The sequence below is a fragment of the Acanthochromis polyacanthus genome, chromosome 14 (genome assembly GCF_021347895.1).
Source record: "Acanthochromis polyacanthus isolate Apoly-LR-REF ecotype Palm Island chromosome 14, KAUST_Apoly_ChrSc, whole genome shotgun sequence".
NCBI classification, from domain to species: Eukaryota; Metazoa; Chordata; class Actinopteri; family Pomacentridae; genus Acanthochromis; species Acanthochromis polyacanthus.
The window spans coordinates 903204-930355 of NC_067126.1; the positions used below are offsets into that span (position 1 = coordinate 903204).

Here is a 27152-nt window from a genome sequence, read left to right on the forward strand (position 1 = left end):
AGTCAGTCTTCCCTGCTCTTGTCATCGAGGATCAAGCTGTCGAGCAGATCCATACTTATAAATATCTCGGCACTAATATTGATGACAAGTCTTTTGACTTCCATGCTGATGCTGTTTGTAGGAAGGTTCATCAACGCATGTATTTTTTATAGGAAACTGCAGAGTTTTAAGGTTGATAGTACTTTTATGAAAATGTTTTATTCTTGTTTCATTGAGTCTGTTTTAACCTTTTCTTTTATCTGCTGGTACAGCTTACTTCCACTTAACAAATTACAGGGTATAGTGAGAGTATGCAGCAAAATTGCAGGTATTAATCTCAACAATCTCTCTGATGTATACAAGCTCAGAACCTTAAATAAGGCCCGCACACTCCTCACTGACCAGAGCCACCCCTTGGTTGGTGAGTTTGTGCTGCTCCCGTCAGGCCGTGGGTACATCCTGCCAAGATGCAGGACAAATAGACTCAAGCCTTCTTTTGTCCCTACTGCAATTGTCCTACCAAACAAGTCACTAACTAACCTGTTTGTCCTATTTATTGTTGTCTGTGCTTTGTGTAACTGGTACTCCGCGATTGTTGTGACTTTTGTTCTGCTGGCTGTACAGTGATATGCCCCACGGGGACAATAAAGATTCATTGAACCTTGAAACTTACTGAAAAGGTTTCTGGCCTTTTCTGGCTCACTGATCAGCGGCGGTCCGACTCCAAACTTGTTCTGGGCCATGACTCTGAACTCGTACTCGTGGTTCTCCGTCAGCCGGGTCACCACATAGGCGCACTCTTTGGGGTCGTTGGAGACATGGACCCAGGACTTGCGGTTGTCCTCGCGCTTTTCAACCACATAGTTGGTGATCTTGGAGCCGCCGTCGTTGGTGGGAGGGTTCCAGGCCAAACCGATCCTCTCTGCAAACACCTCGGTGAACTTGATTGGTCCGACAGGCGGTCCCGGAGGTCCTGCAGGGAGGAACAGGAAACTGCACCTTCACATGTTTATGTCAGAAACCAGTCATCCACTTAGGATTTTGACTGGAAATTGACTTCAGCAAATGTATTTGATTAAAATCAAGAAAATGCACTTGAAGTATTCAAGCAAAAATTCACAATATCTCCTGTCACACTAATATAAATGAATAAAATATCATTAGTCTTTCACTGTGGATGAATCTGCTGATTATCTTCTCTATTCATTTACTAGTTGACAGAGAACAACTGCCCTTTTCTATCAATAGACGAGTTGATGAACTGTCTAATTGTTTCAGATGTACTTGTATAAACCATTGGGTTGTCCATTTTTAACTCAACATCTTATTTTAGAACCCATTTAAATATTTTTTGTAAAATAACAGAAGCTGTCAGATGAATGCAGTCCTGAAAAGACTCCAATAAAGTGTCTCTACTTGGTACTAGAGCAGTTTCTCACCGAGCACTGCCAGCTTGATGTCCTTGGTGATGCTGCCCAGGCTGTTGGTGGCCGTAAGGCTGTAGAGGGCGCTGTCGAGCCGGCTGGCCTGCTGGATGAGCAGCGTGCACTTGTCCTGCGTCACCAGTTTGTTGATATGCTGGTCGTACTGGACAGCGGCCTTCTCTTCGGGTTTGGCTACGCTGGCCTTCTGCCAGGTGAGCATTGGGAACGGACATCCGCTCACCTTGGCCACGATGCTGATGTCGCAGCCCTCCTCGCCCTCCATCGCCTCCCGGAGCTCGATGGTGGGAGCACCTGAGACAGAAAGGAGAAGTTTAAGGAACTGACTTTCACTCTGTCAGTACACACATAAAAATCTGTTAAACTCTGGCTGGTTGGAGCGGCGTCACTCACATGTCTGATCCTTGATGACCATTGGTCCGACGGTGGCCGAGGGTCGGCTTGGTCCGGCGGCATTCACGGCTTTCACTCTGAATTCATACTCTCCTCCCTAAGGGTCAACAAGGTGGTCAACAGCAAGTCTGAAAGGAAGCTTTTCACCACAAAATAACTGCAGGCAGGAAACTCAGCTACTGCTTTAACTGGTGTTTATCAAGCAGGAGGTTTAGCAGCTCCATGTTCTATCATGTTTGGTTCCTCAGATTACATGTTCTTCTTAGTAATAATGGATAATTTGTAGTTAAAATCACAATAAGATGATGAAACAGATGAAAAATGGTGAAAAAAGCTTGACAAACATCAGGACACTCAAACCACCTTGATTACTATATTTCTCTTTCTTTGAGATCATCTGAAACGGCCTGAAAGCAAAGAAATCTATGTGAAAACTGGGATGTAACGTTATGATTTATTCCATCCTCTGAACCCTAAAAGACAATTATCATTGAGAAACTGGGACAAAAGGTGAAATAATCATTTGTGACAACAGAAAAAATGACCTAAAACTGAGTTTAAATCATTTATTCTATGTTCTTCGATGTTTAATTCCAAAATGAATGTGATAAATGTTTAATTTCTAGAGATTATAAAAATGTGATTTCTGCGTTGTCTCTTTTTCTTCCTGTTGTTCTGGTTCCACAGAGCTGTAGGACTTTAAAAAATAAACCACAGTGAAGAAACATGAGACAGGAGTGGACTTTCTGGGTTTGACATATTGTAACTGCTGTTTGAACTGAAGCCGACTGTGGACCGACCTCCTTCAGGTCCTCCACCACGAAGCTCAGCTCCTCCACGTCCCTCTTGTTGCACTGCTTCCACGTCTCCTTCTCCTTGCCACTGGTATCCCAGCTCAAACGCTCGATGATGTAGTGCTTCACCGGAGAGCCACCGTTGTTCTTCGGCGCCTCCCAGCTCAGCGTGACGGTGGTCTTGGTCACTAGGTTGACCTTCAGCTTGGTGGGTGGGTCAGGTGGGTCTGGGAAAGACAGAGAGAAGATTAACATCAGGGCTTGTGCAGCAGATGTTTCTGTATCTTTGTGCATCAGGCGTGTTCTCACAGATGGGATCTCTGGCTCGGGCAGGGTCGGTGGTGACGGTGAATGGACCGAATCCCAGCCTGTTCTCAGCTCGGACCCTGAACAGGTAGTCCTGACACTCCAGCAGACCCGGCACCACGTAGGCCTGGCTGGCACAGGCGGCATTCACCTGGTAAGAAATCAAACAGACCATCAGTGAACAGTGACCAACAGGAGGTCTGGATCCTCCAGGGGCTCTATCAGTAGATCTGCTCTGATCAATCTCATGTTAGTCTGATCAGGAGGAAAGTTCTACATCAGCAGCCTTCCAGAATTAATTCATTACCAACTGTAAACATCCCTGTGATTTTACAGCTTTAAACTGGTCCAACCTAATGGAGACTGTTGGGTCTGACTGATGTAACGTCTAATGAACATTTAAAGGGAGTCGACTCCAAACTAACTGATATCAAACAGCAGTTTGTGTATATCAGGTCAACAACCAACATCTGGATCTGGACCTACCTTGGTCCAGGCCTTGTCTGTGATGCATTTCTTTTCAATAAAGTAGCTCTTGATTCTCTCTCCTCCGTCATTGTCTGGAAGTTTCCAGATCAGCCTCATGGTTGTCCGAGTGATGTCGGTAACCCTCAGCTCCTTTGGAGGTCCAGGAACATCTGCAGCCAAACCAAAGTACCATCACACATCCAAGAACGACAAAACAACAATCCCAACATGCCGACACTCTCGATACCCCAAACATACCGAGGACAATGACTCTGACATTGACGTGTTTCTGTCCGGACTTGTTCTTGGCGGTGATGGTGTAACGTCCAGAGTGGCTCCTCAGACTGACGGGGATGGACACAATAGATGTGGTGTCTGTGGACTCAACCTGGACACACAAAACAGTTCAAGTCCATCAAAACTGAAGGGAGTGTTCAAATTTTTAATGGAAAAAATTTTATTTAGTTTAGGTGGTTCTTGAAGATGTGTTCTTAATGTTGGTTATTTTTCAGGGTTTTGAGTAAACAAGAACATCTGAAATATTTTACTAAAATCTGCCTCAAACAATCAATAAAAACATTTTCAAGTGATTTGAGAAGGTTCTGTGATGGTCTCACCTCGGAGTCCACTGGAAGTGTGTGCAGTTTGTTCTTCTTGTGTGACTTCGCCTTGCCATCAAAGTCCCAGGTCACCTTGGGAGCGGGGCGGCCCTTGATGGTGGCCGGGATCCTGACCGGATCTCCAGCCCGGATGCACACCAGGTCATCGGCCATGACGTCGATGGAGATGGACGGTGGAACTGTAGAGAGAGAAACTTCAGTGAAGGGAAGAGACAAACACTGTTTCCTTTTATTGCTGTGAGGTTTCAAAGTCTAACTTACGCTGAACATCCTCCACTAGAACCTCGCTGGTGCGGGGGCTGGGGTCCGACTCGCCGATATCATTGACGGCGATGATCCTAAAGCGGTAGCGCTTCAGTTCGCGGAGGCTGGGCACGGTGAACTCGGTGGTGGGGTGCAGGGACTCGAGATCGTTGACCCTCACCCACTCGGACGTGCCCTCATCCTGGATCTGGATGATATAGCCTTTGATGGGGCTTCCTCCATCGCTCTCTGGTGGGCTCCAGGAAAGCATGACGCTGTGTTTGGTCTTGTCGGCCACCTCAGGAGCAGCAGGCATGCTGGGAGGAGCTGCAACAGTGAAACCGGATAAATATGCTGTGTCTCACAACACAAACAAGTCTGAGGTCAGCCTGTGAGGACACAGCGAGAATGTTTTTGTTTGAAAATCACTGCGATAAAGTTCTAGTAATGCTGCTTTTAGCTGCTAGAATGTTTGTCTGAAAAGTAGGGTAATGTTCTTTAAAGATTTTTAAAAAATATTTGGTATGAACAGAGTTAAACAACAAACTTCCTAAAATATTTCCCAAATGTTGCACTGAGAACATCTTTCCGTTGTTATCCTGCGAGAAGATTCTATAATGTGTTCCTCAACAACATCCCAGAAACATCCACAGAACACTGCAGGCAGAATGTTTCTCCTTTTCGAATAAATCTGATTACAGGAATAATTTAAAGTCCTCGATAACATCTGGAAAACATTTTTCTAATGCTGATCACAGAATGTCCGTATTCATAATCATGGAACATAATCTGTTCCACCAACATCCTCCAAACCTCCTCTAAAGGTTCAAATGTTCTGTCTTCACTAACTTTTAACTTTATAGAGAAACATTACTGGAAATTTCCAACATCCTTAAAACCCTCCCTGAACGTTAGATGAAAAACACCAGACGATTGAAAAGAAGGGCGACGTTTTTACTCACTGAGGGGGTCGACGGCGAAGGCGGAGTCCGACGGTCCGCTGAACGGTCCAGTTCCTGCTGAGTTACAGGCAGCAACCCTAAACTCGTACTCCGTTCCCTCAAACAGCCGAGTCACCTGGGGACAAGAAGAGAAAGATATTCAGTGTTTTCTTCTGCCATTCACCATCTCCAAGGCAACAACATTCCGACTCTATTACTATTCTACTTGCTTTGTGTGGGATCATTCACCTTAAAAGACTATTTTCATATGTGATTCATGAACTGAACCCTGTGAGCCCTTTGAGGCCGTTTTCAGGGTGACTTCACCGTCTTCACTTTATAGCTCCTATCCTGGTCATTAAGGACTGGACACATCAGCAGTATTTGTTGTATTCAGAACAGTCTCAGCTTCTTGATCTCATTATTCTTGGGTTTTTAAATGCTGGCATTAGAGTTAGCTTTAGATAAGTGCATAGATGAGATTACCTGACATCTGGAAATGTCAGAACCATGATGGTGGTGTGCTGTATGGCGCAGAAACCAGGAAAAATATGTGCTTAGTGCCACACAGAAATAACTGTCATTATTGTATTCACTTCAGTGTTCACATACAGAAACCTACATGGAAAGTGCTTGTTCACCGCTAGAGGTCCATTGATTGAAGTTTAATCTGTCTTCAAAGCGTTTTAACGTCAATCTGTATATTATGTAACAAGCATAATTACAAAGATCTAGTTCCACTCTTTCCTGATATATAAAACTAAAACCAGCCCATCAGCAATTCACACCAGAGTCATGGTACGGTGATGGATGCACGGCTGTATCCATGAGGAAACTGTGAGTAATGCTGGTGTGAACTCAGTTTTATTTCTTAACTGACACTTCGTCACACCAAACAACTAGAGCTGTTGGAAATGGCTCAAAGTTAAAGGGGAACTTAGTTTTTTTTTCAACCTGGGGTCTGTTTCCATATGTAATTTCATACATGTGAGTGACGGACAAATGAATTTTCGACACAGCTCCAGTATTTAGCCAGGCAGGCAGCTTAGCAGCTCAGCTAGCAGCTCAGCTAGCGAAAAGTATGGGGCAACTTGCCCCCCCGCATCAAAGTCCGCCCCAACGTGCTTTTTTTCCCCACACTGACCGGCTCGGATAGTCTCAACGAGTGTCCCACAACCAGCCCGATCTCACGAGGATTCGTGAAACTGTCACGTAAATTTTTGTTTCGGTTTCGTGCGCACCAACACGATTTCGTCATGTTTTTCGTGCCGCTCACCACGAAATGCACACCAATGTATTTTAAACGGCGGACTTTTCGTGCCACTCAGAACGTATTTCAAAAGAATGTGTATATTATATTTTTAAAGTAAAACCGCGGCGAATCCAACGCTATATTTTGCATGACATCGTCCCTAAACATAACCATAACCATAACCTAACCATAACCTAACCATAAGCCGGTGGTACACTTACCAATTTGCATAGGAATTTCAAGAATGTCCGGCGGCCGGCGGCCGCAAACGCGATCACACAAGCAGTATACGCCGATGGACAGCTTAGATCGTCATGAATCCGCCGGTATAAACCACTTTCAGATGTGATTACCACAGCGAAAAACATTTCGTGGTGAGCGGCACGAAAAACATGACGAAATCGTGTTGGTGCGCACGAAACCGAAACTAAAACTTACGTGACAGTTTCACGAATCCCCGTGAGACCGGGTTGCCACAACATACTAGAGATGAGAAGTGAACGAAAACCTCCACATTACTTGGTGATCGCTATTTGTTGTGGTCTGTATCCAAATCTCAGGACGCTAAAAAGCAAATCTCGTTCCGAAATCGCGCGATAGCTCGCGCTAAAACACCGGTTTTGGCGCGAGCTTATGCGCGATTTCGGAACGAGATTTGCTTTTTAGCGTCCTGAGATTTGGATACAGACCACAACAAATAGCGATCACCAAGTAATGTGGAGGTTTTCGTTCACTTCTCATCTCTAGTATGTTGTGGGACACTCGTTGAGACTATCCGAGCCGGTCAGTGTGGGAAAAAAAGCACGTTGGCGCGGACTTTGATGCCGGGGGGCAAGTTGCCCCATACTTTTCGCTAGCTGAGCTGCTAGCTGAGCTGCTAGCTGAGCTGCTAAGCTGCCTGCCTGGCTAAATACTGGAGCTATGTCGAAAATTCATTTCTCCATCACTCACATGTATGAAAAGACACATGAAAACAGACCCCAGGTTGAAAAAAAAACGAAGTTCCCCTCTGACTCTGTCCAAAGTCCAAACCAGTGAAACCTTCATCCATCTACATTAAACCTGCCTTGCTTTGCTCTGCAGGCTGGAGATATGGATATGGATATGCACACTGTACCTGTACACACTGAAGTCATACTTTACACTAAATTGTACTAGAAAGATCAGGTGACAGAAACCACAGCAGCTCACCTGGTACTCCCAGCCTTTCATGCCTCTCTTGGTGACTGGCACCTTGTTGACTTTAGCCCAGTAGGCAGTGCCTTTTTCCCTCTTTTCCAACCAGTAGCCAATGATCATAGAGCCTCCGTTGTCTCTGGGCGGCTCCCAGGTCAGGGTCATGGAGGTCTTGGAGTACTCTGCAATGGTGGGTTTCTCTGGTGGGCCAGGCAGGCCGAAGGGGTCTGTGATCTGGACTTCCTCAGTCATGCAGGGCTCAGATATACCATAACGGTTTTCTGCTTTGACCCTGAACAGGTAGGACTTGTTGGTCTCTAGGTTCCACACCTACAGGAGACAGAGGAGGTTACCACAAGAATCAGACAGACTCTAAAGGCTAGAATTGTTACTGCACTCGCTGTTCCCAGGACATACCCCATATTTCCTCTCGATGATGCTGTTAGTAACCTGTACCCACTGAGGCTCAGGTGGAGCTTCCTGTCCTTCCTCGAGCTCTGGCTCTTCTGTTACCACCTCTTTCCTCTCAACAATGTAGTTGGTCAGCTCGCTGCCTCCATCATCACGCGGAGCGTCCCAGTTGAGGTAGCAGGACTCCGCCCTAATGTTAGACACTGTCAGGTTCCTAGGTGGTAGTGGTCGGTCTGAGGGGGAAAGATCAGATCAGTCATGGAACTGCATCTGGCTGAAACTCATATTATAGTCTGCAGCTTGTTTAGTACTCACCCAGCACCATGACGTTGATGGTGTGCTTGGCCGAGCCCATGTTGTTGGAGGCAGACACGGTGTAGCTGCCGCGGTCCCTCCTGTTGGCTGCTGGGATTGACAGCGTGGTCTTACAGTTCAGCCTGCCAGTTACTACCGTCTCCATCAGAAGAGTGTCAGTGGGCTTCTCGATGAGTACGTCGTCCTTGGACCACTCGACTTTAGGAATAGGCAGTCCCAGGACATCAGCGGGAATCTCAATGGGTTCACCTTTCTTCACAGTGATGGAGTCGCCCTTGAAGTGCTTCAGCATGTGGACCTCAGGAGACACTGAGGTGATGGAAAAAAATCAGCACACAGATCCTAGCATCTTTATTCTTTCTCTCGGGCTTATAAAAATCACTGTTTGTCTTTCACCTGAAGTAGAAGCTTCAGGACCACCTGGCCTTACCTTCGTCATCCTGGATGACCACAGTCAGTGGGATGGATGGCTCACTCTCTCCAATAAGGTTGGCGCACTTGATTCTGAACTCATACATCCAGGCCTCGTCCAGGTTCTCCACAGTCATAGTCATATTGGGGCAGATGTCCGTGTTGCAGGGCTCAAAAGCTTGCTGGTCCTGTCTCTTCTTCTCAACAAAGTAGCCGATGACTGGACTGCCGCCGTCATTACGAGGCGGCCTCCAGGCCAGTGTGATGGAGTTCTTGGTGCGTTCTGTGTAGTGGAACTTCTCAGGGTAGGATGGAGGACCTGCAGAATCACCACAGTAACATCTGGTTTTAGGTACAAATCTGTTTTTCTTTGAAGTCTTGGTCTTCTTTTTTTTTTAAATTCAACCTTTATTTATACAGGTAACCTCTTTGAGACACTGAGTCTCATTCTCAAGAGAGACCTTTCCTCAAAAAACAACAAAACAACACTAAGTCACTGACAAACAACGCAAAGAGACCTGAACTAGACAAAATAACAATAAAACACTGAGTTACAAAAGACAGGTTCATGATAAAACACAACATAGACATCTTCTGATAGTCAGGATTTGCATCCCTCACCCTGTGGGTCCACAGCCTTGATGGGTCCCAGCTCGACTGGCGGACCCAAACCGTACTTGTTCTTAGCGGTAACTCGGAACAGGTACTCCTGCCCCTCCATGATGCCCACACACTCGCACTTGGATGAGGCGGTTTCAACAGGCTGCCTCCATGTGTGCATTTTGGCATCTCGGCGCTCCACAATGAAGCCCGTCAGGTCGCTGCCTCCATCATCTTCAGGGTCATCCCAGTTCAAGAAGATCATCTTACGAGTGACTACAACTGGCTTCAGGTCAGTGACGGGTCCAGGGACGTCTGAGGATAAAACAATAATATAGTTTGTCTTCCTGTGGTAATTAATTACAAGTTAACTGTGATTTCCTGGACTGCCACTCACCCATGACCTCTACTCTGGTCGATGCATTCTTGGTGCCACTGGGGTTACAAGCAGAGATCTGGTATTTGCCACAGTCCTTCCTCTGAACATTCTTGATTGAGACAATGCTGTCGTTGCCCTCAGTGAGGATTTCCACGCGATCTTTGTCGGGTTTGCCGTCGTCCTTGGTCCAGGTGATGGACGGATAGGGTTTACCTGTGACTGTGGCGGGAATACGGAGGGTTTCACCAGCTCTGATGACCACGCCATTCTTAACGGACAGATCTAATTCGATCACTGGCACCTCTGTGGTGGACAGTCAGAAGGGAAGATTGGGAAACAAACTTAGTAAAGAGATATATTGTTCATCAGATGGCCTAATATGATATGAAGTATTTCAATTCTTTATTTCTAATTTCTCTGTCTTGTATTTTGTAGCTGACCTGCAGGATTCCTGACGAACACAGACTCTGTGAATCCTGGTGTTCCTTCTCCAGCAGCATTGCAGGCGATGACCCTGACGAGGTACTTCGCTCCCTCACGCACTCCATAGACAGTGAAGTTACGGGTCTTCCAGGGACGTTCTGTAGACCTGGACCAATCCTTGGTACCAGCCATGGCCTGAAGAACACCACAGAACAGACAAAACATTAGTCAGTCCATCCATCCATCATCCATTAATGATCCATTCATCATCCATCCATCCATCCATCCATCCATCCATCCATCCATCCATCCATCCATCCATCCATCATCCATTCATCATCCATCATCCATTCATCATCCATCCATCCATTCATCAATCCATCCATCGTCCATCCATTCATCCATCCATCATTCCATCCATGCGTTGAACCACTTCAGCTTCTTGGAGAAGCAGCAACTTCCCGGATGTCCGAGCTCTTCACCCTACATAAGGCTTAGTCCCCTCCCCCTTCAATAGTCTAGAACAGCCTTTCTCAACCTTGGGGTCCCGACCCCAATTGGGGTCACGAGATTATTTCTGGGGGTCGCCAAATCATTTTGTAAAAAGCATAAATGCGCAAAATTAATGTGGCGTCCGAATGCATGTTAAAAGGACAAGAGTTGTCTCAAACAGGCATTTTATTAGGCTACTCCAAATCAATTACTGTCGGCCGTAACTACGCCAAAACAACAACAACGAACCCGTCTGCCCTCCACATTCACACATACAGACCCAGCTCTCTCTCTCTAGCCTGCCCCTCATCTCATCATTAACAACATTGGGCTATACCAGCCCACAACATATGTGTTCACGTCTGAAAATCCTAGAACTTATGCTTAAACATTAGGAAACTTAAACATTAAAACATGAAAACAATAACGGTTGCTCCATTAATATTAAATTGCACAATTCCAAACAGAGAGTTGTTTTAGTTGTTTACTGCTTCATTATTTGTTCAAAATCCATTGTATCAACGGCGTTGGTATGATCTGAACTGTGCGCGTGAGAGAAAAAAGGAAAAAAGAAAAAAAATAGGCGCGTTAAATGACGCGCATATTTTTCCTTTCCTTTTTTTTATCAAACAGTATTGTTTGCTTGCTATTGTTTACTTACTAAAGCAAGATTGCTACATGAAGAATGGAGTGATGGCTTACAAAAACTGTTTCAGCCCAACACATTCAGCAGCAGCAGCAGCAGGGGTCTCAAGATGAGCTAAGCTCATCGCCGGCAAAACGTATGGCACTGGGGTCAACACCGGCGGCTGATAAAGGTTTGAGGCTCTGGAAATAGCAGCCCGACTTTTTGAAATATGGCTTTTCATTCACAGCAAAAAACAGCATTGACTACCCACAGTGTGTCATTTGCTCTGAGGTACTGGCCCACGAGAGCTTGAAACCAGCCCAACTTAAAAGACATTTAGAGACAAAACACAGCAGCTTAATTGATAAACCAATTGATTTTTTTCAGTGCAAGGAGCAAGAACTAAGACAGCAAAAAACAGTGGTGAGCGAATATTCTACAGTCCCTGCTAGGGCCCTGGCAGCTTCATATGAGGTGGCATATCTGGTGGCTCAATCTAAAAAGCCTCACACGATCGCAGAGAGTCTCATCCGTCCCGCAGCTGTAGCGATGACAAGAGCAATGCATGGAGAGAAAATATCTAACAGCCTTTTAACCATCCCCCTTTCAAATGACACCATGGGACGCCGCATTCAGGACATAGCAAATGACATTAAACATCAACTGATTGACAGGGTGAGAAAGAGTGGAAGATTTTCCCTGCAAATTGATGACTGCACAGATGTGTCAGGAGATGCGCAGCTGCTGGCGTTTGTGAGGTACAGCTACGTAGGGAAAATGCACGAGGATATGTTGTTTTGCTCATCAATGGAGGGAACATGCACTGGACACGAGATTTTCAACAAGCTTGACTGTAACATACAAAAAGAGGGACTGGCATGAGAGAGCTGTGTATCTGTGTGCACAGATGAAGCTGGAGTTATGCAGGGGGCAAGAAAAGGTTTGAGGGCCTGCGTGTCGGAGGTCACTCCCCATGTAAAATTTCTGCACTGCATGATCCACAGGGAGGCACTTGCTGGCAAGTGTCTCGTGCCAGAGCTTCGTGATGTTCTCCAAACATCAGTTAAGATAGTTAATTTAATAAAATCACGGCCCCTACAAAGCAGACTCTTTGCCACACTCTGTCATGAAATGGGATCAGACCACGAAGCACTTCTCTTTCACACAGAGGTTAGGTGGCTTTCTCATGGCAAAGTTTTAACGAGGCTCTTTGAGCTGCGTGAAGAGGTCCGCATATTTTTATCAGACTGCAATTCTCCCCTTGCTGACTATCTGACTGACTCAAAGTGGGTCGCTAGTCTGGCATATTTAGCCAGCGTTTTTGACAAACTGAACACCTTAAACTTGTCCCTACAAGGCCCAAACACAAATGTCCTTATTCTGTCTGATAGGATCACGGCATTTAAGAGAAAGCTGGAGGGGTGGGCCGTACGATCGGGGGTTTTAGCACCACGGACAGCGCGTTTCCATGTTGTCTGGTCGTGGGGGGTGGGGGGTGGGGGGTGAGGGTGGGGTACCATTGACTGTCAAATTGGGGTCGTGACTTAAAAAGGTTGCGAACCACTGGTCTAGAAAACAGTCTGAGGTCTGGCTTCAGAACCTTTAAACAAATGTGTGCAAAGCTAAACAACTATCCCGGATGTCTGTGCTAGTCTACCTTATCTACGTGGTATCCCATGATCTCTCCTCCACCGTTGTCGGCTGGCGGATCCCACTCCACTTCGATGGAGTGGTCAGTGGTCGACACAACTCGGGCAACTGGTGGTCCAGGAGGTACTGCAGGAACATCAACGAACACAGATGAACATGTGAACTGATGGGATTTATGATGCTTTGTCTGCTTTTTCATTTACTTAGATATTCTAATACAGGATTGTCACCACTAGAGAAACATTTGTAATGCCAATTACTACTACTAGTTATTGGCATTACATGTAGAGAGCATAGGATTGAGCAATGTTTACGTACAGATGGGAGCCTGAGCTGTCTTGGGTTCTGAGGGAACGCTGAACTTTCCAGGGCCTGCCTGGTTTTCGGCAGCCACCCTGAAGATATAAGTCAGTCCCTCAAGTAGGCCTTCAACGTTCAGCTCCAAGTCAGGAATGATGTTCCTGCAGGCCAGGACAGAAAAAAACATTGATATCACCCTTGCACCTGCCAGGTTTGATCACATCTTAGGACAGAAAAAAAACAGGAGCTGCTGGTATGTTTGCTCACCTGTTGACACGTGCCCAGTGGGAGCTATTTATTTCACGGCGCTCCACCCAGTATCCCAGGATGGGGCTGCCATTATCGTTTGGTTCGTTCCAGGTGACCAGCATGCTGTGGGCAGTGATGTCATCAATCTGTGGCTTATCAGGAGCCTCGGGGGGTTCTGGGAATTAAGGGAAAACTGAGTTATCTATGGAATCTAACTAAATGCATTGTTCGGTTAATGAGCATTATTTGCACTTTTAACACACACAAAAAAAACGCATCTGTATTGCAGCTTGTATGTCTTCAAGTCCACTTAGAACTCTTTACAATAAACAATACTGTGTTCAGATTATGTTGATAGTGATCAGAAGAACTCTCAGAAGAATTAAATGCCTAAAGCTTTGTAGAAAGGCTGCATGATATAGTGTCACATTGCAGGATGTGTAGTGTGAAGTAAAACAAGCTACCTCTGTTGCTTAACACCAAAACAAAACACACAGTTGTCATTTCTCATGAATACGTAATCTGCTAGAGAAGTCTGTCTAATAGAACATCGTTTACAGTTACACACACATATTTATATGTTTAAAGTTTGTTGGATACTCTGAATTATCAGTATCATGTATCGTAAACATGAGTCATAATGAATACCAAATGGATTCTTGGCGATGAGCGGCTTGGAGACGCAGGGTGGACCGGCGCCAAACTTGTTCTCAGCCACGACCCTGAAGATGTACTCCTTCTTCTCGATGAGTTTGGGCACCAGATAGTGGCATCCTCTCAGTGTGGAGGTAACAACACTCCAGCCGATCTCCAGTTTGGAGTTGTCCTTCTTCTCCAGGGTGTAGTTCAGGATCTCGCTGCCACCATCATCCAGAGGTGGATCCCACTTGCAGATCACAGAGTTCTTCCTCACCTCCTCAAATCTGAAGTTAACAGCTGGACCAGGAGTATCTGTAGATGGATGACATTTTCAGGTTGTAGTCCCAGCAAAGGCTCCATGTTTAAATCTCAGGTAAATAACAAAAATGTTCAAACTTACCAAGCACATTGACCTCGCAGGTTGCTGAGGAGATGCCGTGGTCGTTCTCCACCTTCACCATGTAGACGCCATGATCAGGGCGGACTGAGTCCCTGATGACCACGGAGGACACGCCCCTGTGGCTGTTGTCGATGGCCAGACGTTCGTTTAAGGTCGGGTAGTCAAACTCTTCCACCTCTGGTTCTGTGGCTTCGTCCTCCTTCTTCTTCTCTTCTCCTTCCTTCTTCTCCTCTCCCTCTTTCTTCTCCTCTTTTGTCTCGGCCTCTTCCTTCTTCTCTTCCTCCTTCTTCTCTCCCTCCTCCTCCTTCTTCTCCTCCTTCTTCTCCTCCTCCTTCTTCTCCACCTTCTTCTTGAGGGGTTTTTCAGGTCTCTTGCGGAGTGGTTCAGGTCGGATCACCTGGTTGTTCCAGTACCAGGTGATCTGAGGGTACGGTGAGCCAGAAATGTTGGCGTCCAGGCAGATTTCGCAGCCTCGCTTCACGCTGAGGCCAGACTGTAGGCTGCCGCTGAGGAAAACCTTCGGAGGATCTAAGGAAGCAAAATGAACAGAAATAATTGACTTGTAAATGCTTTTGTAAGGTTTTCTTTCCAAATGTTTCCTACATCTGTCTTGTAGTTTGATTCTGTACTTTTGCCAGAGCTTGCTTTGCCTCACTCTGAGACTATAATTCTTACCAACAGCGTCCGAGGCCTTAACGAACGGCGTGTTGCGTGATGGCTCGCTGATCCCAGCAGCGTTTTCAGCTTTGACTCTGAAAGTGTAGTTCTTGCCCTCCATCAGCTTTCTGACAGTATAAGACAGGACGGGCACCAGGAAGTCGTTGCACCTCTCCCACTTGTCCTCGCCCTTCTGCTGCTTCTCCAGGATGTAGCCCATGATCTTGGAGCCACCGTCGTACATGGGAGGTTTCCAGGTCAGGGTGACGGTGCTAGACGTAGGGTTGTGGGTCTCAACGTCCACAGGTGGGTCGGGAGCATCTGCAAACACAGACAGACTTCAGATTTCTCTGGACTCAAACTTCTGGAAGCTACTCATTCATCACAAATTCAAAAGGAAATGTACAACAGATTTCTCCAAATGTCTTGTAAACGTTTATTTAGCCAAAATTTTCCAACTCACTTGACAAATACTTTGAATGTTTAGAACATAGCTAAAGAGATGGATTAAAAAGAGAAAGCTGTGAAGAGAAGAAGATTCTGACTGTTAATCCGTTGTACAGGTCACATAAAAAGACTTCATCCTACATTTCCCATAACACAACTAGATCTCTTTAAATCCTCTCTGTCTGCTGGATGCTGACAACCTTCATCCTCTACAGCTCCAACATGGAAAGCAGACTTTAAAAATAAAAGCACAGAAGACTTTTATAGCTTCCTGAGACTGTGTGGGGCTGGAAAGGCTAATGCAAATTCATTTTTCTTACGTTTTTGGTCCTCTGCGATGACCGGGTTGCGTAGCTCAATAAACTCTCCTCCTCCGATCTTATTGACAGCCTGGACTCTAAAGTAGTACTCTCCATTGGGGATGAGGTCTTTCACAGTCCAGCTGACCTTGTTCTCTCCAGACATCATGTTGACGTATGTCCTCCTGCCGGCTTCACGCCGCTGTTGAAAATCAGCAACATCAGTTTCCTTCAAACTTTCAGAGTTTCACATTTAGAAATAAAAACCTGCTGCGTCTCGAACCTGCAGGACGTAGTGAAGAATCGGGCTGCCGCCATCATAGTCTGGAGGATCCCAGGAGACTTTACAGGAGCTTTTTGTGATCTCAGAGGCCACAATCTCCTTGCAAGGACCAGGAAGACCTGAGGACAAAGAGACCCATCAGAAAATACTCTGCTGCAGATCCAAGAGGTTGGTGTGTACGTGATGATGTATGATAGATTACCGATAACTTTGACATTGATGGTGGCACTGGCACTGCCCAGTTTGTTTTCCAGAGTCACTTTGTAGACTCCAGCATCAGCGTGAAGGCTGCTGTCGACTTCCAGGTGACAGGAAGTGTACTCCTTCCTGTTGAACAGAAACAATCTCAGGAGAAGCAGTGCCACATCAGGACCAGTAAACACAGAGTTGTTGTTGTTAGAACCTCTAAGGGAGAACATTCAAACAACCTAAACTGTGACATGTTGGTGCTCCAACTTCCACTAAACCAAATCCATGTAATTATTCTGAATTAAACGGGTGAACTAAAACAACCAGTCACTAAATGAAACAAACATTTAATTATATCATTGACCACAAAATTCTTTATTTCTGGTTGTGAACTGGTGAGATTCTGAACACTTTTCCTCAGGTCATCATTCACTATTCTATGAAGTGTAAATTTGCTGTAGTCATCACAAACAAAGACTCAAAATGGGGAAACAGCTTCACCCTAAAGGAGCAATCTTTACCGTATCTGTCCTAACAAAATGCTTTTGTTTGTATTCCAACTGATTTAGTGACTGAATTTAGATCAGTGCAGTTGGTGGACCATCACTGAAAATGAGAAATTGTTCTCAGCTGACCTTACTAACAACTGATAAGTTGATGCATTATAAGGTCAGCATTAAACTTTCTATATCAGACAGTAAACAAGGCTCCACTAAAGTCCAAGAGACATACAGTTCATAATCTGCTCGAGTAAAGGAGAATCTGTGTGCACTCTTTACAGAAGTCCACGTTCAAAATTTGTGTACCTACACTACCAGGGCAGCAGCACACGTGACCGTGCACACCTAGCCAATGTACTACATATGTATAGAACAATTTCTCAAGAGGACTAAAACTGGTTTAATACCAACAGCGGCACATTCTTGCTCTGTGTTCCACATCCTTGAATTTCCCTAAGGATTAATAAAGTATCTATCTATCTATCTATCTATCTATCTATCTATCTATCTATCTATCTATCTATCTATCTATCTATCTATCTATCTATCTATCTATCGCCCTCAGTTTGGTTTCTACAGGACAACGAGTAATTCTGAATCTGACCTGAAGCTGAGGCGCTCGTCGGCCTTCAGCTCCTTGCCGTCTTTGTGCCAGGTGATTTTGGGTGAGGGAACAGCTTTGAAGGGAACTGGGATGTGCAGCTTCTCTGTTTCTATGACAACCAGGTCCAGGGTCTGGAAATCCAGCGTGGGGTTACCTGAAAATACAGAAATAAATCTGATCTTACTAAGCCACAAACAGAGGGTGAGGCTCTTTAAGGAGACAGATGGACATCCTTACAATCAGAGTCTTTGGCGAAGACGTTCTCGGAGATATCAGAGGGCTCGCTGACTCCGACGGCGTTGATGGCCCTCACTCTCAGAATGTACTCCTTCTCAGGAACCACGCCCTCCTCCACGCAGTATTTCAGCTCCTTCACTGGACGAGAGTTGACCCTCATCCACTTCTCGGTTCCAGCTTCACACATCTCGATGTGGTAGCCGCTGATAGGACAGCCGCCGTCCCTCTGAGGAGGCTTCCAGGAGATGGACAGGAAGTCTCGGCTGGCCCCGGTCACATGAAGCTCGATGGGCGGTGAAGGGACGCCTGAATGGGACGGGACAGGTGGATTTACACTCTGAACGATTTTGTAGGATTGTCCGAAAATCATCTTGTAATGGACTCACCTGTTGGATCTTCGATGGTGAGGATCTCACTGGGTTCGCTGGGGTGACCAACACCGGCTTCATTCTCAGCACGGACCTGAAACTGAACCTCTGTTCCCTCAATGACGTCTGTCACTCTGTACTTACAGTCAGGACCGGAAGTCTTCCCACATTTGACCCAGCGAGTTCCCAGCTTCTCCTTCTTCTCAATGGAGTATCTGCAGGGAGGAGTCACCAAAAGATAAACACACAAACCTGCTGCTGTGGCTGGTATTATATACATCTAACAGGACTTTCTTAAACATACAGCACTGAAAATAAATAGCTTCAGCACTTGAGTCCAACCTTATGGATAGCGCTCATCAGCAGCATGTTGTCCCTGTAATTTCACTTTCCCCTCACGTTACAAAAATGAAAATAACCTGTCCAACATGTTTACAGATGTTATCAACACTGGAACAAATTACTAAACTGAAATTACAGGTTTCCAGACTTTTCCTCTCTACTCTGCTCATCATCTGTAGAAAGATGTTCCACCATGCTGAATGGATCTCCAACTACTAGAAGATGTTTGTCCATGCTGAATGGATCTCCAACTACTAGAAGATGTTTCTCCATGCTGAATGGATCTCCAACTACTAGAAGATGTTTGTCCATGCTGAATGGATCTCCAACTACTAGAAGATGTTTGTAAATGCTGAATGGATCTCCAACTACTAGAAGATGTTTGTAAATGCTGAATGGATCTCCAACTACTAGAAGATGTTCCACCATGCTGAATGGATCTCCAACTACTAGAAGATGTTTGTAAATGCTGAATGGATCTCCAACTACTAGAAGATGTTTGTAAATGCTGAATGGATCTCCAACTACTAGAAGATGTTCCACCATGCTGAATGGATCTCCAACTACTAGAAGATGTTTCTCCATGCTGAATGGATCTCCATGAACCTGCTCCTCTGTTCTCTGTTTCATTTATTGTATTGGTTTTCCTCTCAGTCTCTCTGAGGAAACACTGCCTGCAGTTCAACCTGAAACTCTCTGAATGTCCTGGAGAACCAGAACCAAGAGGAAAATTTTATGTTTTACAGGATTTAGAATATGTATTTGGTGAATGTTTTGATCACATATAGAACAAAGGGATTTTGATGAAATATCAGAATTTATTTTTGATGAATTTCCCTGATGGATGTCACACATCATCCAATCAGGAGATTCTGTTTTTACGGTTCTGTTCGATAAATAGTTTTTTTGGTGCATGTTTTCAAAGACATGTCTCAGAGGGTCTGGGTGTTTCAGACAGTGAATGTTGAGAGTTTCTTGTTTGAAAAGGAGAAACCACCGACCTGAGGATGGGCCTGCCACCGTCGTTCTGAGGCGCCTCCCACTGCAGGTCCACGTATCTCTTGCTCACAGCGTTGACAGTAAGAGCGTACGGTGGCCCAGGAGTAGCTGTAACGAGTAAAACCGTATTATCAGTGGCAATTTTCTTTACCTTCTTGATTTAAATAATGAATCTGCACATGCCAGCTGTTCTTCTCCCACTTACTGAAAGTGTCCTTTGCCAGCACTGAATCCTCCAGTTCACAGAACGGTCCGACACCCACAGCGTTCTCAGCAGCGACACGGAACACATAGAGCGATCCTTCATTGAGCGGCGTCACGGTGTACTTCAGCTCCTTGATGGTGGTGTCCACGGCCTGCCAGCCTTTCCGCCTGACGTCACGCTTCTCCACCACATAGTTGGTGATTTTTGAGCCTCCGTCACGCTCAGGGACCGTCCACTTCAGCTCAGCGCTGTTCCTGCTGATGTTGACGACCTCCAGCCAACGTGGAGCCGAAGGAGGGTCTGAGGAGATTAAACAAAGATTTGTTCATGACTTGAATCTATTTGTTTGAAAAATCCAACTTCAGCAGCATTTCCCTACACTGTGCATCAAATGTCTCTTCAGAATGAGTTTCTGTTTGAAATGTTTGACCTTCCACTGCTGTTGTGACTTTAGTAGATTAGCTTGGCTGTGAAGTTCTCTGATCTGCTCCACAGAGACTTTTCTAGATGCTGCTGTGTATCTGTTGTAGAGCGGCAGGTTTCTTACTGAGCCTCTCCTTGCAGAGCACTGGGTCGCTGGGCTCGCTGGGATCGCTCTCTCCGGCCACGTTCACGGCTCGGATCCTGAACGAGTACTCCTGCTTCTCCATCAGCCCCTTCAGAAAATGCTCCAGGATGTTGATATTCTCCGCCACCCGAATCCAGTCCATGGTGCCGCTCTTCAGCATCTCAATGATGTAGCCGTCGATCTTTGCGCCGCCATCGTGCTCCGGTTTGGTCCACATCAAGAAGCAGGAGGTCTTAGCCACATCCTTCACTGTAGGTTTACCAGGAGGCCATGGAGGATCTGGGAAAGGAACCCACATGTTTTTAACAAGTTCAAAGGAATTCAGGCATTCAGACACACCAGTAGCGAGGTGGTTTAGTACCAATGGGATCTTTGACAAGGATGGGATCCGTCTCTTTGCTGGGTTTTCCAGTTCCAGCCAGATTCTCGGCGAGGACTCTGAACTTGTACTTCTTCCTGGTAGGCAGGCCTTTAACTCTGTGAAGGAAACATTCCATCAGTTTGCTGAAATCTGTCAGAGACTCAAAGTTGAAACCAGCAGAGCAGCTCCACTCACCTGTAGTTGGTGTCTTTGATGGGCAGCTTGTTGCATCTGATCCACTTGTCGTGGTCGGGTTCGTATCTTTCCACCCAGTACCCGGTGATGGGGCTACCTCCGTCCTCGTCAGGCTCGTACCAGGTCAGCGTCAGAGAGTCTTTGGCGATGTCTGAAGGCTCCAGCTTGTAAGGAGCTCCAGGAGTGTCTGAGAACAAGATGAGGCGTCGGTTAGCTCCACAAGACCCTAAACATACCATCATCCACTGACAAAGACAGGACTCATTTAACCACAACTGTGGAGGACAGGTCCAATAAATGACACCAAACTGGACTGAAGCTGCACCAACCTATGAGACTCAGAAATCTGACCTAGCCGGGGAAGACTAGCTGAGCAGCGCTACCATCTACAGAAACAAAAACCATCAGTGTGTTCACAAAATAATTTAGCTTCTGTTATTTTTATGTCTTTGCTGTGTCAGTGTTTTACTCAGTCAACAATTACCCCTGCAGATGGGTCTGTATTTCAGGAGACACTGATCAGTTCTGAGATTTGGAGGTATTTTGCTTTTTTCCCCCCTTGCTTTATCCAGTGGTTACATTTCTGTTCTGGAAATTCTTGTGAATTAGAACATATTTCTATATATGATATTTCATTTGTATATTTAAATTTAAAACATAAAAAAAACATTGTGTTCATGTCAGTAATTAGCTTGTGATGCTTCATGGTTTAGTTAAAAATGTTACTTTTTTATCTGCAGTATTTAAAATATGACCTGTATTTATTCTCTTTATCTGGACAGAGTCAGAGTTTAATAAAACTTTAACTTTAGGAATCAAAACTCCTGTAAAGAGACTCGGTGCTGCCAACCTACCAAAGGGGTATCTAGCGATGATGGAGAGGTGTTCGGCTGGTGGGCCGACACCAAACTGGTTTTCAGCAAACGCTCTGAAAATGTACTCTTTGAACTTGACCAGGCCCACGGCTTTGTAGGTGGTCTGTTTGATGGTGGAGGACAGCCGGTGCCAGATCTCACTGTCAGCGGCTCGACGCTCCACGATGTAGTTGGTGACCTTGGAGCCGCCGTCATCACGTGGAGGGTTCCAGGCCAGGAAGCAGGACTCATTGGTGATCTCAGAAATGTCAAACGCAGCCGGTGGACCAGGTTTGTCTGTTTTAAGAGTACAGATTGTAAATTCAATTATGTAGAAACTAGAAACATGGCATTTTGTTTGGATGTCCACTAGTCTTACCCAGAATGTTGACGTCCACGGTGGCGGTGGCGCGGCCACTGCTGTTGGTGGCCTCGATGATGTAGGTGGAGCTGTCATCTCTTTTGGTCTTGCTGATGGTGACGATGGAGTGTCCCGGCTTGGTGTCGATGGACACCCTGTCGTCTGGTTTGAGGACCAGGTCGGCTTTGGTCCACTTCACCCGGGGCTCGGGCTTACCGGTCACTTCAGCAGGGAGTTCAATCTTGCTGCCGGCCTTGGCGGTGAGGCCGGCCAGCAGCTTGGCATCCAGCTGGATCTCTGGAGGCTCTGCAGAAACACAAAGAACATGAGGATGATCAGAGGTTTGGGGATAAACAACAGGAGTTTTGGGGGAAGAAAGTGCAAAGTGAGAAATTAATCTACCAAGACATAAATATCTTATTTTTACAGAACAAAGTAAAACAAAAACATGGATTTAGATTTACACTAAGGAATGTTTTCCATCGAGAGGAAAAATCTGATGGTCAAACTGAACATTGTGGACTGACTTTACTTCATTTGTTGTGTGTGCTTTATGTTATTAAAGCATGTACCTTTGGGATCCACAGCCTGGATCTCATCGGTGGCCTTGCAGGGCCGGCTGGCTCCGAGTCGGTTCAGGGCCCGTACTCTGTAAGCATACCACTGTCCCTCGGTTAGACCCGTCACCTGGCACTTCAGCTCGGGCACCAGGTCTCCGCAGGGCTCCCATTTATCAGTTCCTCTCTGGCAACGTTCCACATTGTAGCCTCGGATACCGGTGCCGCCGTCGTACTTTGGCGGCTCCCAGGTCAGGAAGATGCCACTGGCCGACTTGTCTCTCCACCTCAAGTTCTCTGGAGGGTCAGGGACAGCTGGACAGAAGACACAAGACAAATGTTAGAGAGTTCCTTAGAACTTGTTTTTAGTCTCACTGACCTGATGCAGCTAACTGTTCGTAAATTATCTGACTGCAAGTCTAGAATGAGAAGAAACACTTGTGGGCTGCTTGGAGGGTTAACATTCAGCTAACAGAAACAAGTCAGTTAGTGACCAGAAACCAATATGACAAATTTAAACCACAACAGTTCGATAATGCTGAGCTGTTTCTGCTGTCACAAGTTAATCTAAACGTTCATGTGTGCTTTTAATGTTTTATATTTGGATCATTTTGTGTTGAGGTTTCAGTAATCCCGGATATTTGCTGCTGGTACTCACTGGCAGGAGAGGAGACATTGACGGGCTCGTCGATGTATGCCGGCTCTCCAGGTCCACACTTGTTGCAGGCGGTGACTCGGAACAGATATTCTTTTCCCTCAACCACGTCGGTGACAGTGAACTCCTGATCCTGGATCCCTGTGATCACCTGAGAGGTGAGAGGTTCAGAAGTTATCATCAAAGTTCCTCGCTGCTGCTTCAGATGTGACGGAGCGCTGATGTCGTACCTTGACCCAGGTCTTGCGAGAGACATCTCGTTTCTCCACCTGGTATCCGGTGAGAGGACTTCCTCCGTCGTGCTCTGGAGCCTCCCAGCTCAGGTGGACGTGCTGCCGAGTCACCTCCAGGACCTTGAAGTCTTTTGGAGCGCTTGGCGCCGCTGGAAACACAAACAGAAAAACACTGATATCAACATTTTCCCAGCTTGGAGGCAGAAAACATGATTGTGTTGCATTAGATCGTCTTTAAAAAGCAGATTTTAAAAGTAGACTTGAAAAAGTAGTTTGAAGGTGCACCGATGACGTTGACTTCGATCTCTCCGGACACGGACGTGACGTCGTTCTCCAGCTGCAGAGTGTAGATGCCTTTGTCTGGACGGACGCTTGGCGTCACCATCAGCTCCGTAAACGTGGACTTGGTCATCATGGAGACGCGTTCATCCTCGGTGGTCAGCTCCTTCTCCCCAAACATCCATTTGGCAACAGGAGTTGGGTATCCGGTGATGGGGACTCTGATGGTGAGCGGCTGTGGAACGATCACCTCCAGGCCGTCTTTAAAAGCACTCAGGTCGAAGGTCGGACCGACTGAGGAGGAGAAAGAGGCATGATGGGAACTGGATCATTAAACTATGTACATTAAACTTTAGATTTGAAATCTCAGCCTTCACAAGTTTTTATGTCTGGAATGTTTCCCACCTGGTTCTCGTGTGAATTAACTCTACTATAAAAACATAGCCTGCAGACAGCACCCTCATTGGTCAACAGCGCAACAACGCAATACCCAACCATGTCCATTGGTAGGTGAAGATTAGATCGTCAATCTCACCGTGTGGGTCGTCGGCCAGAAGAGGTCCGATGATGTTTGATGGATCTGAGACTCCAGCAGCGTTTTCAGCCAGAACTCTGTAGTTGTACTTTGTTCCGTATTTCAGTCCAGACGCCTGAAAGGTAATTAACTACTATTACACATAGATAAATCTCTCATAAATCTCCAGGTGTGTAATTTCCATCCTGACACTCTAGTGCTTTTACTCTGAAACAGCTGCTGGATGTGTTTGTTGTGTTTGGAGTACCTTATAGAAGAGGTCGGGGCAGAGCCGGGCATTGCAGCGCAGCCACTTGTCGGTTCCGTCTTCACAGCGTTCGATGATGTAGCCGGTGATCATGCTGCCGCCGTTCTTCAGCGGCGTTTCCCAGCCGAGCTGAACTGAGCTCTTGTTCTGGTCCTGCCAAGACAGGTTCAGAGGGGGGCTAGGACGCTCTGCAAGCAAAGACACAAAAACACAAACATTATTGAGAGCAGAAACACAGTAAGTCGGATAACATCTGTTGTTCATCAGCCAACTCACCGATGGGATCCATGATCTTGACAGGCTGTGAGGCAGCGCTGGGTTTGCCGACGCCAGCTTTGTTCTCGGCTTTGACTCTGAAGATGTACTCTTTGTTCTCAATGACGTCGTTGATGATGGCGCTGAGCTCACCAGCTTTGGTCACCTGGACGGGTGACCACTTCACCGACGTCCTGTCGCGCAGCTCAATGATGTAGGAGGTGATGGGAGAACCGCCGTCTGACTCGGGAGGCTCCCAGGAGACGGTGCAGCCAAACTTCGTGACATTTCCCACAATCACGTTCAGGGGAGCTTCTGGAACATCTGAACAAGGACAGCAGAGGACAGGTCAGTAACTGAGGGGTTCCAACATCAGGTTTCATCAAGGATCTATTCTACAGGAGCAATGTGACCAATGTAAGAGGTTATTGCCCTGAGAACAAACTAAACTGGACACCAACAACACCAGAATGTCTAGTCAACCCATACTGATGACAGAAGGAATCTTTACTGATCGACTGGAATACTTTCATTTTCTGCTGTTTCACTTTCAAGAACATAATCAGACATTTACAGCAGATTCTCAGAGACACGGAGGAAATATGGCTAGCTTAAATAAAATTCACACTGACGGGAGATCAAGAGGAGCTGCTGAGCTCCCAAAGTCTGAATCTGAAGTTTATTCTACATTATCATTGTTCCTGTGGATGAATAAGCTGAATTTATTGGGCTCATGAGTCACACTGAGGCTTTGCAGGTAAAGGTGGGTTCATTTAAACCTGTTGGTCACCTTTAATATATTTACTGGGAATATTTAATCCATATTTCTGATGAGTATCATGGAGATCTTACCAAACTTGTTCTTGGCTTGTACCGGTTTGTCAGTTTCAACGTTGGGTCCACTGCCGACCCGGTTGCGGGCGCAGACTCTGAACAGGTACAAGGAGTCCTTGTGGAGTCCGGTCACTGTGTACTCGGGGCTCTCGGCGTGATCGGTGGCCAACGTCCAGGTCTTCCGCTTCACATCGCGTCTCTCCACCACATAGGCGATGACTTTGCTGCCGCCGTCGCTCTCAGGCTCCTCCCACGCCAGGCTGACCTCTCCGTCAGCAGTGTCCACCACCTGGAGGTTCTTCACGGGTCCCGGGACATCTGGGGAAAAAGTTCCCATTGGTTATTCTGAAAATGTTCATGCTGCCACCTGGTGTTACCATGAGATACTACAGCGACTTTCTCCAACTGTTCAACTGATTGATCAAAATGGTTCTGAATTTTAACACAATAACTGTAAATTATAATTAGAGAAAATCTACAGTATTTATTTAGTTATTCAGTCGGTTCTGAGGAGCTTTCAGAAGAGTCAGAGCTGAACAGCAGATGGATTTTTATGTAACAAGCACATTTAAAGTGAGTTTTTGAAATGTAGATTGGTTTATTTTCTACTAACTGATTTTGAAATTGGATTTAACTTGGATAAACCGGGCTGCAAGGTGGCGCTGAAACTCTGTTATCTTTGGAGGAAAAAACATCTTGAACCAGTGTGAAAGGTGTTTTTGTGTATTTGGGGAGCCATTTCACACTGTGTTATTTCCATTCTGTGAAATCAGTTTTGAGGTCCTGAGTTTTAATCAGTTTGTTCATTTTCTGTTAATGCATTGACTTCTAGATTCCTGTCAGTGGAAAGACTCCAACCAGCTCAGCCTCTTAGGGTTACAGAAGGAAAGCTTTTTAGCTTTTCTTTATACAATTAAAAAAAACTGTACATAGAATTAAACTGTTCAATGAAGAGATTTTGTGTTCACTGAAAAAGCTCACATTTGCGTTTCTCCTTTGAGAAAGTGTTATTCTCCATATTTTACATAACATGTAGTAACCCAGCAACATGTCTGTTATTATCCAGGGTAACCAGACTGTTGTCTGCGTAGCTTTATTTCACATTAGTTCAGCTGGTTTGGCTCCGTGAAGACAGTGAACTCACCGATGACGTCCAGGTTGATGAAGGCTTCTCCCTGTCCATGTTTGTTCTTGATGATGATCTTGTAGCGGCCTTCGTCCGCCTTCTTGGGGTCCTTCAGCCAGAGCTCTGTGCGGTCGGCCGATGTGTGGATGCTGTCTTTGGGCAGACTCAGGTTGTTGTACAGCCAGTCGGCATCAGCCTGAGGGTAGGCGCTGTAGGGGACGGCCATGACGATGGGCTTCCCGGCGTCGGTGACGTAGCTTTGATCGGTGGTTTTAATCTGAGGCACCGCTGTACGAGGAGGAGGGCACTCATCAGATAATGATAAACATCACAACTTCTCACAGCTAAATAATCAACTGTGACACTAAAAACCTGCACTCAGGTACATAAACTCACAAACTCATCTGGTTTCTGATAAAATCAGAGCTTCTAATCTGACTGTTCAAACCAG

The 27152-nt window shown here is 46.0% G+C and overlaps 1 protein-coding gene across 1 annotated transcript in view; it reads right to left on the reverse strand.

The window, feature by feature from the left end:
* Nucleotides 1-27152, reverse strand: part of ttn.2 (titin, tandem duplicate 2) — a 276686-nt gene that overhangs the window by 88976 nt on the left and 160558 nt on the right. The window contains 45 exon segments of the mRNA XM_051959375.1: nt 653-952; nt 1419-1715; nt 1815-1911; nt 2615-2835; nt 2918-3065; nt 3401-3552; nt 3641-3770; nt 4000-4181; nt 4264-4572; nt 5208-5322; nt 7630-7944; nt 8032-8258; nt 8341-8649; nt 8771-9070; nt 9373-9666; nt 9749-10033; nt 10171-10348; nt 12931-13049; nt 13242-13384; nt 13491-13647; nt 14121-14423; nt 14512-15039; nt 15187-15489; nt 15936-16116; nt 16198-16316; nt 16400-16524; nt 17491-17644; nt 17728-18033; nt 18114-18310; nt 19439-19544; nt 19642-19941; nt 20189-20488; nt 20571-20686; nt 20766-20952; nt 21620-21916; nt 21999-22286; nt 22553-22852; nt 23196-23343; nt 23423-23574; nt 23711-23998; nt 24240-24354; nt 24487-24674; nt 24763-25065; nt 25594-25893; nt 26720-26989. Of these exon segments, the coding sequence (XP_051815335.1) occupies nt 653-952; nt 1419-1715; nt 1815-1911; nt 2615-2835; nt 2918-3065; nt 3401-3552; nt 3641-3770; nt 4000-4181; nt 4264-4572; nt 5208-5322; nt 7630-7944; nt 8032-8258; nt 8341-8649; nt 8771-9070; nt 9373-9666; nt 9749-10033; nt 10171-10348; nt 12931-13049; nt 13242-13384; nt 13491-13647; nt 14121-14423; nt 14512-15039; nt 15187-15489; nt 15936-16116; nt 16198-16316; nt 16400-16524; nt 17491-17644; nt 17728-18033; nt 18114-18310; nt 19439-19544; nt 19642-19941; nt 20189-20488; nt 20571-20686; nt 20766-20952; nt 21620-21916; nt 21999-22286; nt 22553-22852; nt 23196-23343; nt 23423-23574; nt 23711-23998; nt 24240-24354; nt 24487-24674; nt 24763-25065; nt 25594-25893; nt 26720-26989 (10152 nt within the window).